The 15,308-nt window shown below is 53.6% G+C and overlaps 1 protein-coding gene across 2 annotated transcripts in view; it reads left to right on the top strand.

The window, feature by feature from the left end:
* Nucleotides 1–8,045, top strand: part of LOXHD1 (lipoxygenase homology PLAT domains 1) — a 132,999-nt gene extending 124,954 nt beyond the window's left edge. For both annotated transcript variants that reach the window (XM_037165012.2, XM_037165011.2), the window contains 3 exons: nucleotides 289–421; nucleotides 1,788–1,946; nucleotides 6,964–8,045. In XM_037165012.2, the coding sequence (XP_037020907.2) occupies nucleotides 289–421; nucleotides 1,788–1,946; nucleotides 6,964–7,444 (773 nt within the window). In that variant the 3' untranslated portion in view covers nucleotides 7,445–8,045. The remainder of the gene's footprint in view (nucleotides 1–288; nucleotides 422–1,787; nucleotides 1,947–6,963) is intronic.
* Nucleotides 8,046–15,308: the final 7,263 nt, after the last annotated feature.

Below are 15,308 nucleotides of genomic sequence, written 5' to 3'. Positions count from 1 at the left end.
GGCATCTGTTGGAAACCTGCTTCCTGGAGGCAGCTGTGGCTGTTGCTTCACTCCCAGAAGCTACCAAGTTCACCAGGCAAAGAGGCTGCTACTATAAATAAAATAGGAACATCACTTCAGCCCCAAATCAGGGCAGATTCTATTTATATTGCCTCAACTGTGGCCGTTTTAACCTGCCCCAACCACACCCCGGGCTTGGTCTAAGACCTAATGTAGGGGCCGGAGGGAGCAGCCCTGATGGTGGGTGCTACTCCCCTCCTCTGACCTCTCCCACCTTCTCTACCGCAGCCTACGAGATCGTCATAGAAACAGGCAACGGAGGTGAAACCAGGGAGAACGTCTGGCTCATCCTGGAGGGCAGAAAGAACCGATCCAAAGAGTTCCTCGTGGAAAATTCTTCTAGACAGCGGGCCTTTAGGAAGTACGAAGAAGGGTGCTCACAGGGGAATGGGGGTGGGTGGGGTGGGTAAGAGAGGGCCCTCAAGGATCAACCGTGGCTGGTAGGAGCTGTGGGCATATTAATGGGCTTCAACTGCAAGTGCCTATTGAGTACCTACTGTGTGCCAACCCCATGGGAGCTGCTAGGGATGAAACAGGAGATTTATAAAATGGAAAGCTAGGAGGGAACTGCCATTGAACATGAGCCCACCATAAGAGACTAGAACTTAGTTACTGCAACCGCTATGGAGAAAGAGTAATTCTGTAACGTGGTTGCAATGCTTTTTATCACTACACTGGCAATTGCAGCACAGTGTATATTACCAAAGGGACGTGCTGTCCGCCTTAGGTTTATGCAACGTTATATGTCAAATGTATTTCAGTCTTTAAAATGTTAATGGAAAGCTACAGCAATGCTTAATTAATTAATTAATTAATTTAAGAGACCCTACTGTGCTACAAGACCCAGAATCACTGAAGATGTTTTTTTATCCCACACCCACTCAGACAAAGAACTCACAGTCTAGTTGAAAAGGAAGATACCTGCCCATAAACACGCAAAGGAATCATGTGAGACAGCGTAGAATTAAGTGCTAGTTAGAAGGAAAGAAGGAAGTGAGAACGTCTAAGATCCTTACAGGAAAACCAAAATTGGGTCTCATGTAAAGGGGCCTCTCCTCACCGCTCCCTCTGGACAGACGCCCCCTGGAGAATCTCACCCCTTCCCCTGCATCAGTGCTGCCTCCAAGCTGCTCAGATGCCCACCTCATCCCCCCACTCCCTCCAAAGTTGCTTAAACAAAGTCTCTCCTTCCCATAACCCACTACACCTTTTATCTTAACTCCCTCTAGGTCAGCACGAAGTCTGAACTCCTTTGATCGGCAGGCACGTACAGGCTGCTGCAGCCCCTCTCCTTTCCCTGCATTTCCCTCACTGAGCCCAACCTCCAGCCACGCCAGCAACTCCCCGGAGATGTCAGCAACTCCCATCCCACCACTTTGCCAAGTTAGGTCCACATCAGAGGACTGTTCGCTCCTTCTCTCATCCCATGCCCTCCTCTGTCTAATACCCTGGGCCCAGGGCCTCATACACCTCTCTCAAGTTCATGTGTTGTTATCATCCACTGGTTCTGGGACCAGGGAGCAGGCAGAACTTTTTAATGGTCATGATTGTCTTCCTCCAAAACTAGTCTGAACGCCTTCAGAAGTGGAGGCCTGACATTGGCTCTTGCTTGGCATTCTATCCCTGTTGCTCCAGCCAGAGGCTAGAATACAGTAGGTACTCAATAAACGCTTACTTCCCTCAGTGGGCACGGTAGCTCTGATTGACCACATCTTTATGTCCTACAGGGGAACCACAGACACATTTGAGTTCGACAGTGTCTACTTGGGGGACATCGCCGCCCTCTGTGTGGGCCACCTTGCTAGAAACGACCGGTTCATTCCCAAGAGAGAGCTGCTCTGGCATGTCAAGACCATCACCATCACCGAGATGGAGTATGGCAATGTGTACGTATGTGTGTCCCCTGTCCCCCTGCAGGAGCCCAAGGCTGGACCATGGGAAGACAACCTGGTGCAGGGGGGTGTCCCCTTTGAGGCCAAGGTCACCTTGTTCAGGAAGCTTGTGAGGCAGGAAAGGAAGAGGCAGCTGCACTGGTTCTAGCACTATCAGAACCATAGGCCTGCCCCAGGGGAGGGGGCCAGACCAGGGGACCTCAGGTGCTCCTGCCTTTTATTCCATGGATGCTTTTGAAGAATGCTGAGCAAGTCAGACAGTGCCAGACAGCAGAGACTTGCCTTTCCGTCCCTTTCCATCACTGTATAATGACAAAGAAATGCAGCTTTGAAACCTGCTGCTTCCACGGTCACAGTGGAAGGCCACCATCTGTGTGGGCAGGGTGGGGACCAGAGACAGCTGGGGTGATGTCACAGCCCACCTGCCTCCGAGGACCCTAGATAAGGAGCTTTGCATTTGCCCCACTGGGGTCTACCTGGGGACTCAGGCATTTTTGAAAGATTAAGAGTCTTAGTTACCTGGGTAACACTCCGCAGTCATCAGTTTGACTAATTAAAACCACTTGGTAACCACTTTGGAAGCCAGAAAGAGTCTGAGGCTCTGGAAGGCAGGAAAGACACTGCAAAGGAGCCAGGAGAGGAGAAAGGGGAAGCTGAGGACAATGCTTGCCTCCGGGAGGTGGCCCTGAGGAGTGAGACAGAGCCAAGGTCAAACTCTTATTGGGGCACACTCCCCCCCAAAACTGCTGCTGGCCCCTCAAGACCCTTTGTGTACACTTTTGGGGCTCGACCTGCCCTCGGCCACACCTTTCACAATAAGCACACCAGAGAGAAGCAGCACAGGGGCAGGCCTGCTCGCTGCAGGCAGGTCCCTCAGCTGCAGGCTCCAGCTTCAGGAGCCACACCTCTCCGAGCAATGCGTGTCCACGCTCAACCTGCGGCCTGCAGGTCCCTGGAACTGGCCCCCTCTCACCAAGCTTCCACTTTGGGAACGGGTGGGAAAGAGTTCTGACTTCTGGACTTCCGTCTCAGCCAGCTCAGGCTGCCATAACAACGTATTTCAGGCTGGGTGACTCAAACAACAGACATTTTTTCCCCCACTGTCTGGGGGCTGGAAGGCTGAGGCCGGGGTTCGAGCATGGTTTGGGTTCTGATGAGGCTTCTCTTCCTGGCTTGCTGCATCCTCACTTGGCAGAGAAAGAGAGCAAGTGAGCTCTGGTGTCTTTTCCTCTGCTTTTAAGGCTTCTAATCTCACCGTGGGATCCCCACCTTCAGCACCTCATCTAAGCCTAGTTAACTTCCAAAGGCCTCACCTCCAAATACCACCACACCAGGGGTTGGGATTTCAGCCTGTGAGTTTGAGGGGGACACAATTCCATATAGCAGCTTCCGTCTTGCACCGCAGTGTTATTCGTGGCCCTCCTAGGAGTCACCGGGCAGGGCTGCTGGGAGCAACACAGGTGTGGGCTCGCGAGCTGGGTCACAGAGTGCGGAGAAGAGTCACCGAATCACCCAGCAAGCCGGGGTCTGGTCAAAGCTTCTTCTGCAGCCGGTTACTGCCTCTTGGTCACAGGCAACGTGGCTGCTGATACTGCTCCCCTGCAAACCCCCAAACTAAACAAAAAACTCCTGCTAGATAATACAATAATAAAATAGTCATCCGTTGAGTTAGCTTTAAATGGACCATGTTGGCTGTGAGCGAGAAACAGCCAAAGACCTCAGCACTGCCAGTACCTTCCGGGCTCCGGAGGAGAGGACATGAAGGCCCAGCCCATGACCTGCCCGTCCCACAGTCCCAGCGCTGAGGCAGGGGACTTCTCATCCAGTGGAAGGAAGCCCCACCCCCAGGAAAGCCTCTTCTCCTTCACCAGCAAGGGTGTGGCCTCTCATCAGTTTGTCCCGGGTAGACGGGGAAGGTGGGATGTCCTCCGGACAGCGCTTCTCCGGAAGGAAAGAAGGAAAGAGGGCAGAGAGACCAGACCCCCAGGTGACAGGTCACCTGGGTGGCCTCAGGCAATTACCCATCACCTCTCTGTGCCTGGGTGTCTCCTTCTGGGGGGCGAGCTAGATACGTTCTAGAGGCAGGAGGCAGGGGAAGGATCAGCCTGGGGCTCTCAGAGGTCCTCAGTGCAGGTCTCAGGCCTGTGGTTTCTGGTGGACGGCAACCTTCACCCCCGGAACAGCACCCCCATTCCGCGGGGACTGGGCAGGCATGTTTAATCATCGAGATGACTGACGTGTCGATGTTCTAGAACACCCTGAAAACCACCCCCTAGCCCTGCGTGTGCCTCCGCAGTCCCTTCCCACCGCCACGCTGAACACAACCTTTGGCTTCCCTCGACGTGCAAACGGATTTCATCTCGCGCCTGGGAACACAGTAATCTCGGATCTTCACCTTCCCACGGCTTCCCGCTCCGGCTGCTGTGCAGCCACGCGCGCCGCTTTCCCGCGGCTCTTCTGTATCCTCGGGGATTCGGTGTGAGGACGCGCGGAGAGGCCGGTGTTTCTTTAAGACCCCAAACAGCTCCGTTGTCCTGTCCCAACAGCATATCTGATACATAGTCATCATAAAAGGGAAGTAACACAAAGAAAGTGGGTACGGGGCAGGGAAGATTCCCCGGAGCCCTGCCCGTCAGAGGCTGCTGTGGTCAGCAGGCGGGGACCCTCTCCTCTCTGGCCTTTTCCTGACACCTCACATGCACACCGTTCACCGAAGTATCATCGCACTGTGCGCGTTTTTTCACATATTCAGCTGCTTGTGTGCTCGTGATTCTCAGCAGTTGCCTTCACTTTCGCGGATGACCCCCCGCCTATTTGCGGGGGGGGGGGGAGTGCGTAGCGGGCAGGCGTCCTTCCGCAGCGAGTCTTGACTCTGCAAAGCCCCGAGGTCCCGCAGTTTGGGGATCTTTTATGATGTCTATTAGAAAACATTTTCTTATAGCTACACCAGGGAATATTGTTCAGCCATTAAAAATAATGAATTAAATACGTACCAGATGGCTTGGAACAAGTCCCAGGAAGGACTGTGGAGTGAGAAAAGCAAGTTATGGGAAAACGCAGATTGCACAATGCCATTGCGGAGGTGGCATGTTGACCCCCGTGTGCCTGCGGTGGAGGCAGGGTCTGAGCAGGGTTGGGGGCTGGAGGGGAACTGGGCCAGACCCACCTGCGACTGTGATGGGTCACCTGAGGCGACCGTGGGATGCTGGAGTGAGGGAGGAAAAGGAGTGAGCGCCAAAGGGAAAAAAAAAAAAAGGAATGCATTTAGAAACACACGCATATGATCATCTGATTTGTGCATTTATAGGGAATTATGTATATTAGTGAGCATATGCATAAAGAAATACATTTTTTTAATTTTAAACAAAGAATGCAAGGGTATCCCCCACTAAGAAAGTGTGCTTCGTAACAACAATCCAGATTTATCAAGATAAATTGGGGGAAGACAGAACTTCCCAACAGAACAGGAATGTCCTGTGAAGTGTCTTTAAATGGCTGGCTCTGGGCCCCGGCTCTGTGTCCCCTCGTGCAGCAGCCTCTGTTCTCCAAGCCTTGGTTTCCCCTCCTGTGAAAGGCCTGCAACCCAGGCCTGTTGTGGGAATGAAAGGTGTGAGAATGCAAAGGCCTGGCATTTAGTAAGATTGCAAAAGCCAGGGGTTTTTTTTTTGGCTGTCCTGGGTTTTCCTCTAAAATGGGTCTGATTTTCTCCCACCGGGCGTGCCTGCGCAGGACTGTGCTCGTGAGGTCGTTAGCCAGTGCCAGAATTGTTTCTTTCCAAAGCCCTTACAATAGCAATTTGGCGTGGGAGGAAACCGTAGCCGTTCAATCCAGACCTCTGGTGTTGCTGATGGGAAAACCCAGGTCTGGGCGAGGATGTGGCTGGCCTCAGGTCCGCAGGCAGCAGGGCGGGAGCGGGCCCCCCCAACCCAGTGCAGCGTTTTTCTGCTGTGCCCTCTGACTTCCTGCTTGGTAATCAGTGCACTCACTGACCACACTGGGGAGGTGTGGAAGGGGGGGTGGTAGGCAAGGAGCTTTTGGGTCCAAGACCATTTCTCTTGGCCGTGAACTTGCTTCTCCTTGTGGTGGCTTCTTCAGTAGAGGACTTTCTCCTAATCTTTGCACTCCACGCTCCACAAGCATGTGTACACACACACACACACACACACACACACACATAGTTCCACTTAGCCAAGTGTGAGGGATTTGGGAGCACACATTCCATAGCCACGCTTCCACTTGGCTTTGTCGGGGACTGTCGCTCCAAACCCCTCAGCTGCCTCTGCAGGTGACAACCCTGGGCAAAGGCATTGGTCAGTCCCTTTGAGAGAGGAGGGGATCAGCATGGCTGCCATGGCAGGAGCTTAGAGGAGAGGAGTTTGTCCCCGGTCAGAAAGGTAAATGCTGGGAGGAGGCTCGGATCACATAGGGCCTTTTTTGCTTAATTTATTGTATTTTTGCCCCACTGCTCCACAGGGTCTTGCAGGCCTTGGTAAGGTGGTGATTTGTACGTAACCTGGGAAGCCACTGGAGGGTCTGAGCAGGGGCGTGGCATTCTTGGGCTTACATCTCCCCGGGGTTACTGGGCTGCTGTATAGAACTGACCACAGGGAGCAAGAAGCGGGGAGACTGCTTCGGAGCCTGATACATTCCAGGGGCAGACAGTGGTGACTCAGACCAAGGGGCAACAGGGCAGATAGTGAGAGCCTGCCTCCTCTTCCAGGTGAGCTGGTTTTGGGGTCTATTTTAAAGAGCAGCTCATTAGAATTGGCTGGTGCATCAGATATGGAGTGCGAAGGGAAAAATAAAAGGAGAATTTTAAAAGCCAGCTGGAAGGATGGAGATGCCTCTGTGAATGTTAAGATAAACGAGACTTTATCCTCACATTCTATGCAGACATTTCCAGTCCCAGTATCTTGTCACCTGGGAGGGAATCATTTATGGATGGCTAGGGTCCTGGGGAGGGTGTGAGCCTTGGCTGGTGCCCACTGAGCTTCCTCACCCCCACCTCCAGGTACTTCTTTAACTGTGACTGCCTCATCCCCCTCAAGAGGAAGAAGAAGTACTTTAAGGTATTCGAAGTCACCAAGACAACTGAGAGCTTTGCCAGCAAGGTCCAGAGCCTGGTGCCGGTCAAGTACGAGGTCATTGTGACGACAGGCTATGAGCCAGGGGCCGGCACCGATGCCAACGTCTTTGTGACCATCTTTGGGGCCAACGGGGACACAGGCAAGCGGGAGCTGAAGCAGAAGATGAGAAACCTCTTCGAGAGGGGAAGCACCGACCACTTCTTCCTGGAGACGCTGGACCTGGGTGAGCTGCGCAAAGTGCGTGTGGAGCACGACAGCAGCGGCTACTACTCGGGCTGGCTGGTGGACAAGGTGGAGGTCACCAACACCAGCACGGGGGTGGCCACCATCTTCAAATGTGGCAGGTGGCTGGACAAGAAGCGGGGAGACGGGCTCACCTGGAGAGAGCTCTTCCCTTCTGTCTGAGGGGCTGGGGTGTCCCCACCTCGCCTTCCCACCCTGCACCTGGGCTTCCGGCCGTCTTTTCCTGAAGCCTCCTGGAGCTGGGACTGGGGACCAGAAGGTGGCACGTGGCACTGTGGACCGGAACTCCACGGCCCTTCAGAGGCCACTCTGGGTGACTCCTAGTGGGTTCTGCCCTTCTCTGTCTCCTGGACCTACAGGAAGCCATCAGCCTGGGCCGCCGCCTGCAGCTGCACGAAAACAGCTCTTTGCACTTTCTTTTCCAGTAACAGCAGTGACCAGGCTGAGACTTGTTTCTGGTGCAGATGGGGAACGGGGGATTCTCCCAGGGCATCGGAGTGATGAAGAAGATGCCATTGAGATAGTGTATTTTAAGCAAAAGTTAATTAACACTCCCCCCCTCCCAAAGCTGGGCTCATTAAATTATTACCAACCACACTCCACAAAGAACTCATCTTGACCTCTGCTCACTAAAAATGCACCCTTTTCCCAGTTTTAATAAATCCAGTGCAAACAAAGGAAGACATCAGGAGGAAGCATTTGTACCAGGGGGATTGATGAGTCTGTGAAAAGGCACGTGATTCTTTCCCCTACTTCCCAGAGAATGCACGGCCACCAGCCCGCTGGTTGCCCAGCCTGTGATAACACAGCTGAGACCTGAGCGGAAGGCAGTGGGTGCCTGGAACAGCCTGGTTGCTGCTGCATTCCTGGCGGGGAAAGGGGAGAAGGGAACGTCAGGGTTATTTACACCTCTTGCCTGGGGCTCTCTGTGGGCAAGTGGACAGAGAGCTGCTGTCAAGGGGGTCTCGACCTTGATGAAGAGGCAGCAGGAGAGCGAGCAGCACACTCCTGTATCTGTGCACCCCTCCCCACCCCACACCCTCCCCGACTGACAGTCGCAAAGGGATCAGACATGGCACCGCACGAGTGCAGCAGGACTGAGCACTCCACTGCTGCCTTCCCTGCAGGGGGGTCCTGAGCGGTTGGGCTCATCAGGCCCATGGGAGGGCAGCCTAGGCAGGGCTCCTGTCACCCAGCTGCGTGCCCTGTGCCCTCTGGCCATACAGGTGTAAATACTTAGCAAGGCTTCACGGCTCCGAGGCAGGTTTCTGGAAGCCTAGGAGACTCTTGGAGAGCTGCCAAAGTTGAAGGCACTGGCTGGGCAGGCAGCCTGCCTGGGCGTGAGTGCCCGCTCCCCCTCTCACCGGCTGGGGGAGCTGGGCCATGGTGTCCACCTCTCAGGCCTCGGCTGCCTCACCTGCGACATGGAGAATGGTAGTCCCTACCTCACAGGTGATTACGAGGGCTAAGTGTACTGATATGCAGTTTTAATTCAGCACTCACACTGAAGGGTGAGTATGTCCATCATGTCGAACAAGCAGGGCTCGAGGGGGCCGTGTGGTGCTGGGGAACATTAAACAGCTTCATTGAATCTTTTTCTGTGGTCTGGTTCTTCCTTGGTCCCTGGATGAAAGTTTAGGCAAGTCTCAAAACTCTTCTGGACTCTCTCAGGTCGTAAAAAGTCCAACAAGCACTTTAAGTCACAAAGCCCATCTCAGTTCTGTCGTTTAAATGTCTGGCTCCAATATAAATTCCCAAATGTCACACTTAGAACTGAGTCCCCTGGGTGCCACTGTGGCCAGTGTCTTTCCTTCAGGACTGGCGGGTGTCTGGGCCTTTCCTCTCACTTGCACTTGTGTGGGTTCTTTCTCAGTCCCTCCGCCCCTCCCCTCTGCCTTCTTCCTTCAGATCTGAGAAGCCCCCACCTGGTTCCCCAAGTTCCCAGGACCTGGGCCATTTCCCTCGGGGGCAGCTTGCCCACAGCTCTACGCCCAGCTCACTAGCCTCTGGCTATGACGAACGCTGTCCCCTCTTTGACCCTGCTGGGGCTGTTCCCTGGGCTTGAAGTCTCCTCACCACCTATCTGATCTTCCATCCCGCATGCTGGGAGGCCCCGAGCTGGTCCACACTCCCTGCTTTGCCACGGGACCAGAGAGGGACCCTGGTTCCCTGAGTGTTCCAGTGAGACAGAGCTGGGCTCCAGCTAGGCCGTCTGACGCCCTCCCACTCTGTGGAGGCGGCTCTGGGGGAGAGGAGCAGGGGCCCGCAGTCCTGGAGAACTCAACGTCTGTCAGGTCCATCTCCACAGCCCTGTTCCTAGCCTGGGCGTTGCCTTTCTTGGGGAGCGCTGGGGCCCTCGGCAAGTTACATTGTTTGAGACTCCACAGTCCTCGTTTCTGCATCCCGGCTGTGGGCACAGGTGGGAGAGAACCACTTCAAGGTCACTGGGGAGAGGGGTAAAAGAAGGCTGACTCCCCACTGCATTCTGCTGTCACCTGTTGCTGCCCTCTACACCGAGGAAGGAACGAGGGATGCCCATGGAAGCCCCCCTCCCAATCTCACCCCATCCGCCCCTGGTCAGGACTCTACTCATTTCTTCCTTGTCGCTAACTCAGGAATCACCCTCTCGGCAAGGCCGAAAGCAAAGCTAGGGTTAGGGAGAAGCGAGCAAGGAGCCCAGGGTGTGAACTTGAAGGAGGCACTCAACCTGGGGCTGTGCAGAGGCAGGGCTAGTGCCTGAGAGTGAGGCCTCCCTCCCCACCGCACTTGCTTGCCTTGCCCTAGTCCTGGCCCTAGGTGAAAGGTATTCTTCTACCCTAATCCCCCACACAGCCGTGTACCCCAATAGTCCACATCCCGGGGCTGAGACCCAAGAGCCGGCCATGGTGATGGTGAACAAGGCCCTTCTCTTGTGAAGGCTCCTCAACCCATGTCACCCCAACGCCCCTGCTACTGACACAGTCCCTGGTCATCACTGGCTGGGGCGGCCGGCCAAGAGCAGGTGCTGCTGGAATGCCACCTCTCCTCCCACCCAGGCAGGCAGCCTCCTCCAGAGCTCAGAGTGACAGAAACGAAGGAAGGAAGGAATGGTTACTTCCTCCCCCTCCCTTCCATTCCCGGTCCTCACCAAAGATGCTCACTCCTTCCCCAGCCCCAGCCCCGCCCCACCCCCACTCCCCCAGCTGCTGTCTGGCAGAAAGGTCTTCCTTATAAGGGTGGCTTCTTGAGTGACAAGGTTTTCTATCAGCTCCATTTTTGCACACCCGACTTAGAGACAAGTCTGTGTGGAAGGATATTTGGGAAGAACCTTGGTCATATTGCGTTCAAGTAACTGCTGAGTATTCCCACATAAGTGTCTCTGGGGTCTACATCAAAGAAAAGATCACAACTCATTTGCAATTAGCACAAGCTATTTACATACAAATGGTTGCACCACAATGTTAAAAAACTATTTTGCTCTTAAGTAGGTTAAACAGAAGCCTTCCCTCACTATTTCCCCAGCTCTGACTGAACAACCCCTTTCTTCCAGGATTTTGATAGAAATATAAACTCAGTCAGTTCAGATACAACTCTTATGAATCCAATTATGTGGGGGTCCCCCTAGACAAGGTCAGAAGTACCGCAGGTGCCCCTCTTCCCAAGAACCCCTGTGCGGCGTGTCCATCCTAAACTGGCACCCATGTTACCCCCAGCCCCTTGGCAGAACGTGGCACCAGGCACAAACCCCTGGCAGGCACCCAAACGCCCTGAGCGAGGACAAGGTAAGGGGACTTCAGGGAACAGGTGAGGGAAGCTTGGCCTGGGAAAAGGGAATAAAAGGAGCCTGGAGGAGCAAAGGGGCTTGGGATGGATGGGCTTTGAGAAGGAGTGCCTTTTTATAGCAGCCCTCAGTTTTGCAGGAGAAGGTGGACAGCTGCCACCCACCTGGATGGGGGGTGGGGGTGGGAAGCGATGTTGATTATGGGCAGGAGGGAAGGTGGGTTCTCTACTTCTGGTCTAGAGCTTTCAACGTGGCCTGAGGGTGAGGTAAGAATAGTGTGATGCTTAATTTCATGTGTCATTTTGGCCACTGGAAGCCCAGATTAAACATTGTGTATTTTGGAGTGTGTCTGTGAGAGTGTTTCCAGGTGAGACTAGCATTTGAATTGGTGGACCCAGTAAAGAGGACCACCCTCCTTGATGTGGGTGGGCATCATCTGGTCCATGGAAGGCCTGAACAGAACAAACTGGTGGAGGAAGGAGGAACTTGTTCCTTTTCTACCTGCCTGCTTGAGCAGGTGTTGGTGCTCTCCTGCCCGTGGGCAGAGACCGACACCCTTGGCTCCCCTGGTCCTCAGGCCTGTAGACCCCAACTAAATTACACCACTGGCTTTCCTGGGCCTCCAGCTTGCAGATGGTGGGAAATGGGACTCCCCCACCCCCATAAACACTGGAGCTAATGCTTTCTTATGATAAATCCCCAAATATATATTTAGATATCACTATCTATCTACCTACCTACATACACACACACATACATACCTATCATCTGTCGGTTCTGTCTCCTGGAGAACCCTGGCTGATCCAGACAGGCTCTGTTCTTCTTTAGCCTCCTGGGCTCTTCATGGGTCTTCATGGTGACAGGGAGTCACTGGCATGCAGACAGTATGCACCTGGATGTTTTCTGAGAAGTCCCTTCCTCCTGGGCTCTGAGACAGGATCGTGGGGGACAGGAGGAGAGACTAGGAAGGCTGCATTTGCCAGTGTAGGGGGTAGGACAAAATCTAAAAAAAGAGGAGCATTTCTCCAGTCCCTAGAACAGCTCAGGCCTTTCCTTACAGTGGAACTTGCATGGCGTAGACAGAGATTAAACAGACAAGGATAATAGAGGGGATGGCGTCTATAAAAAAAGACGTGGAATGTAGGAACTGGAAGGATCCGAGTCTACCATCCGTATTATTACAGCTGGAAACCCAGGGAAAGCAATGGCTTTGCACATCCGCATGCTGGTTGGTGGTGGGGCCAGGACCAACCTGCCCCGATTCATGGACCAAGAGGCAGAGATGGAAATACAAGGAAAGCAGCAGACAGCTGTTGTGGTCGTGGCATTTGAACAAACACTAGGGATTTAAGTGTCCATTGACCTAGTAACTATGGGTGTTAGTTAATAAGAATGAATGGATAGCGGCTCATCAGTCCTAGCAATGCACTGCACCTGGGCAAGATGCGTATAATGGCAGGGACTGAGTGGTCGTGGTGAGGGAGTGCATCGGAACTCTGTGCTTTTTGCCCGTGTTTCTGTAACCCTGAAACTGCGCTCAGAAATGATGTCTGTTACTTTTATAAAAAGTTCACGAATATGGGTTCTGTTTGCAGTTGAGGAAAGAAAGCCATCTTTCAGTCCATTGACCCACATGCTGAGAACAGACTCGAGACCAGGGGTGCCCAACCTTTTGGCATCTCTGGGCCACACTGGAAGAAGCGTTGTCTTGGACCTCACATTCAATACATTGTGACATGGAATCACAAAAAACATCTCAAAATGTTTTAAGTAAATTTACAATTTTGCATTGGGCCACGTTCATAGCCATCCTGGGCTGCAGATGGCTTGCGGCTGTGATGATGCTGAATGTCTAAGTTAGGCTCTACAGAGGCCTAAGAAACCCATGCCGAATGTCAAAAATCATATTCTGTCTAGCCTGCAGGGACACTGAGGTGTCCTTCAGTTGAAAACCTGAGAGGTTACTTTTGAAAATTGATGAAAAATGTGAGCTTTCCCCTTTAAGAACCATAAACGGAAGCTTAGGAAACAGTTTAAACTAGATGTTGGGTTCACGGCACAGAACAGATTCTTTGACAGATAAAGAGGTTAAAGAAAAGAATGCATGAGACTGGAGAAGGAGGAGGAGGTCCTTCTTCTTCCAGTGGAGGTGGAAGAAGTGGAGGAAGAGGAGAAGCCAGTGAGTGGCAGGGAGGGAGGCCGAGGAGAATGAGTGGGGAAGGGTCACCCTCCATGGCCTCCGATCCTGGGTGGAGACAGGTCTGGGAGGGGCTTTCTTGGACGCACCCTGGGTGTGCACAAAAACAAGCACCCTGCACAAGCGAGGTGTAGTTAGCAATGCAGTTCATTTTTATTAGTTATAAATAAAGTACAAAAAATCCACCAAAAGTGAATCTAAGCATTTACACAATTCCTAATGTCTCCGCCTTTTCATTGATGCACTATTGCTTTAATATTCATAATAAATATTCTTCTAGCTTTCTGCTATAAAATAGTCTATGTAGCAAAATGTTGCACAGCACAACAGAACAGAACAGCAGGAGGATTACAAAAAAGGACAATCAACACTGAGGATAATCCTTTCACTTACCAGGGGCAACCAAATTACCCCCTTGAGGGGCCAAGTGCGCTGGCTCCACAGCAGAGAAATGAGCTGAAGCCAAGGCCAGGGGTGGGCGTGGGGGAGGGGAGGGCTGGGGTGAGGAGGGTGGGGGCACAGGCCAGCCAGGGCAAGGGGCCCCTTCCCACTCCGACCCTGCAGAGCAGCATAAGGCATGTCTGTCCAGGAGCCTTGCCAAGAGGGCAGTGTCTGCCAGGCCCAGCAGTGTGGTGGCCGGGTGGCCTGGTGGGCCACTCCACAGGCCATCTCCAAGGAAAGCAGGAGAACAAGGCTCCAGGGCAGAAGCAGGAAGGGAAGCCAGGCAGGTAGCAGGCAGGAAGCCCAGGGAACGAGACCCATAGTCCAGCCGGAGCAAAGTTGGGGCTTAGGGACCATGCCCGGCCCAGCCACTTCTACAAGCCTGGCCAGGCAGTATGGCAAATTGGGCACCCACGTCCTCCCCCCATCAGCACCATCCCAGGGGGCCTCATGTGGAGGGTGGACTTCTCCACCAGGTAAAGGCAGTGGTGTCAAGAGGCAACAGGAAAAGATGGGCTGGAAAGGAAGGGAAGGAGGAAAGGGGGAAAGAGGCAGGCATGCAGAGAGCATGGGAGTGACCCTCCCTCTCCCGGCCAGGGTCTGAGCCCATTCAGAGGCTTCAGCCGAGGGTATGGACCTCCTCTCTCTCCTATTAGCTCAAAGTCATCTGAGCTCACAGCTGCACGGGGCTTTGAAGCCACTACTTCCCCAAACTCTTCCCTCACACCCTTCCTCAGGGCGGTGAGCGGGGAGCCCCCACCCCTATCTTCTGTAGCAGCGCCCTCTGCCCACAGCCCCATGGAGCAGTGACAGACAGCGAAGGAGAAACCAGTAGTCTAACACGTGTCCCAATCTGCCGTCACGGGTGATGCCTCAACAACACGGTCTCCAAGAGATGGCAGGATGGGGCACCAATGCAAACACCATGGTTTGGGGCTCACTCCATCCCCACATTTAGCAAGATGTGGACTTTAGCTCAGTCTCCAAATGCCCATCAAACCTTGTGAAAGGACATGTCCCATGTCAAAGAATGAATCCACCCGCCCTCCCTCCCTGTGTCCCCACCCCCCTCACCAGGATGCTGCCTATAAAAGGACAGAAACCCTCCCATGTCTCCTTTGAGCGAACCCACTCTCTCCCTCTCCTCTCCGCCGCCTCCTTCCTCCCTTCCTTCCTGTCTCCTTTCCTGAGAGGGTGAGACAGCACAGCAGGGTGGTCTTCCACCAGACCTGTGTCATAGTCTCTCTGAGTCTGAGGGACCCTGAGACCCTCCAGCTCACCTCCCTTTCCCAGCCCAGAAAACTGGGACATGAGGAGGCCAAGTGACTTGCTCAAGGTCACAAGGAAGTTTGCAACAGAGCTGGTCTGAAAACCTGAGCCTCCTGACCTCTAGTCCAGGGTTCATGCTAATAAATCAGGCTTTTTTGGCTTTTAGATGCTCCTGCTGGTCATGTCTGAAGGGAGCATTCTGGAACCAGAGAGATTTGGAGCCCAGGTGAAGAGAGTGACCTCTAGTGCCCCCAGACTTTCCTCAGAGGACGGGACAGAGCGGGCGGAGGTTGTGGGAAGGGCAAGGGAAGAAGGAAAGGCAGGTTAATGGGGCGGGGGGGGGGGGGGCGGGGGGAAGG

The sequence above is a fragment of the Artibeus jamaicensis genome, unplaced genomic scaffold (genome assembly GCF_021234435.1).
Source record: "Artibeus jamaicensis isolate MK-2021 breed Jamaican fruit bat unplaced genomic scaffold, CSHL_Jam_final contig_354, whole genome shotgun sequence".
Taxonomy (NCBI): domain Eukaryota; kingdom Metazoa; phylum Chordata; class Mammalia; order Chiroptera; family Phyllostomidae; genus Artibeus; species Artibeus jamaicensis.
This window is presented reverse-complemented; position numbering and strand designations above follow the sequence as displayed.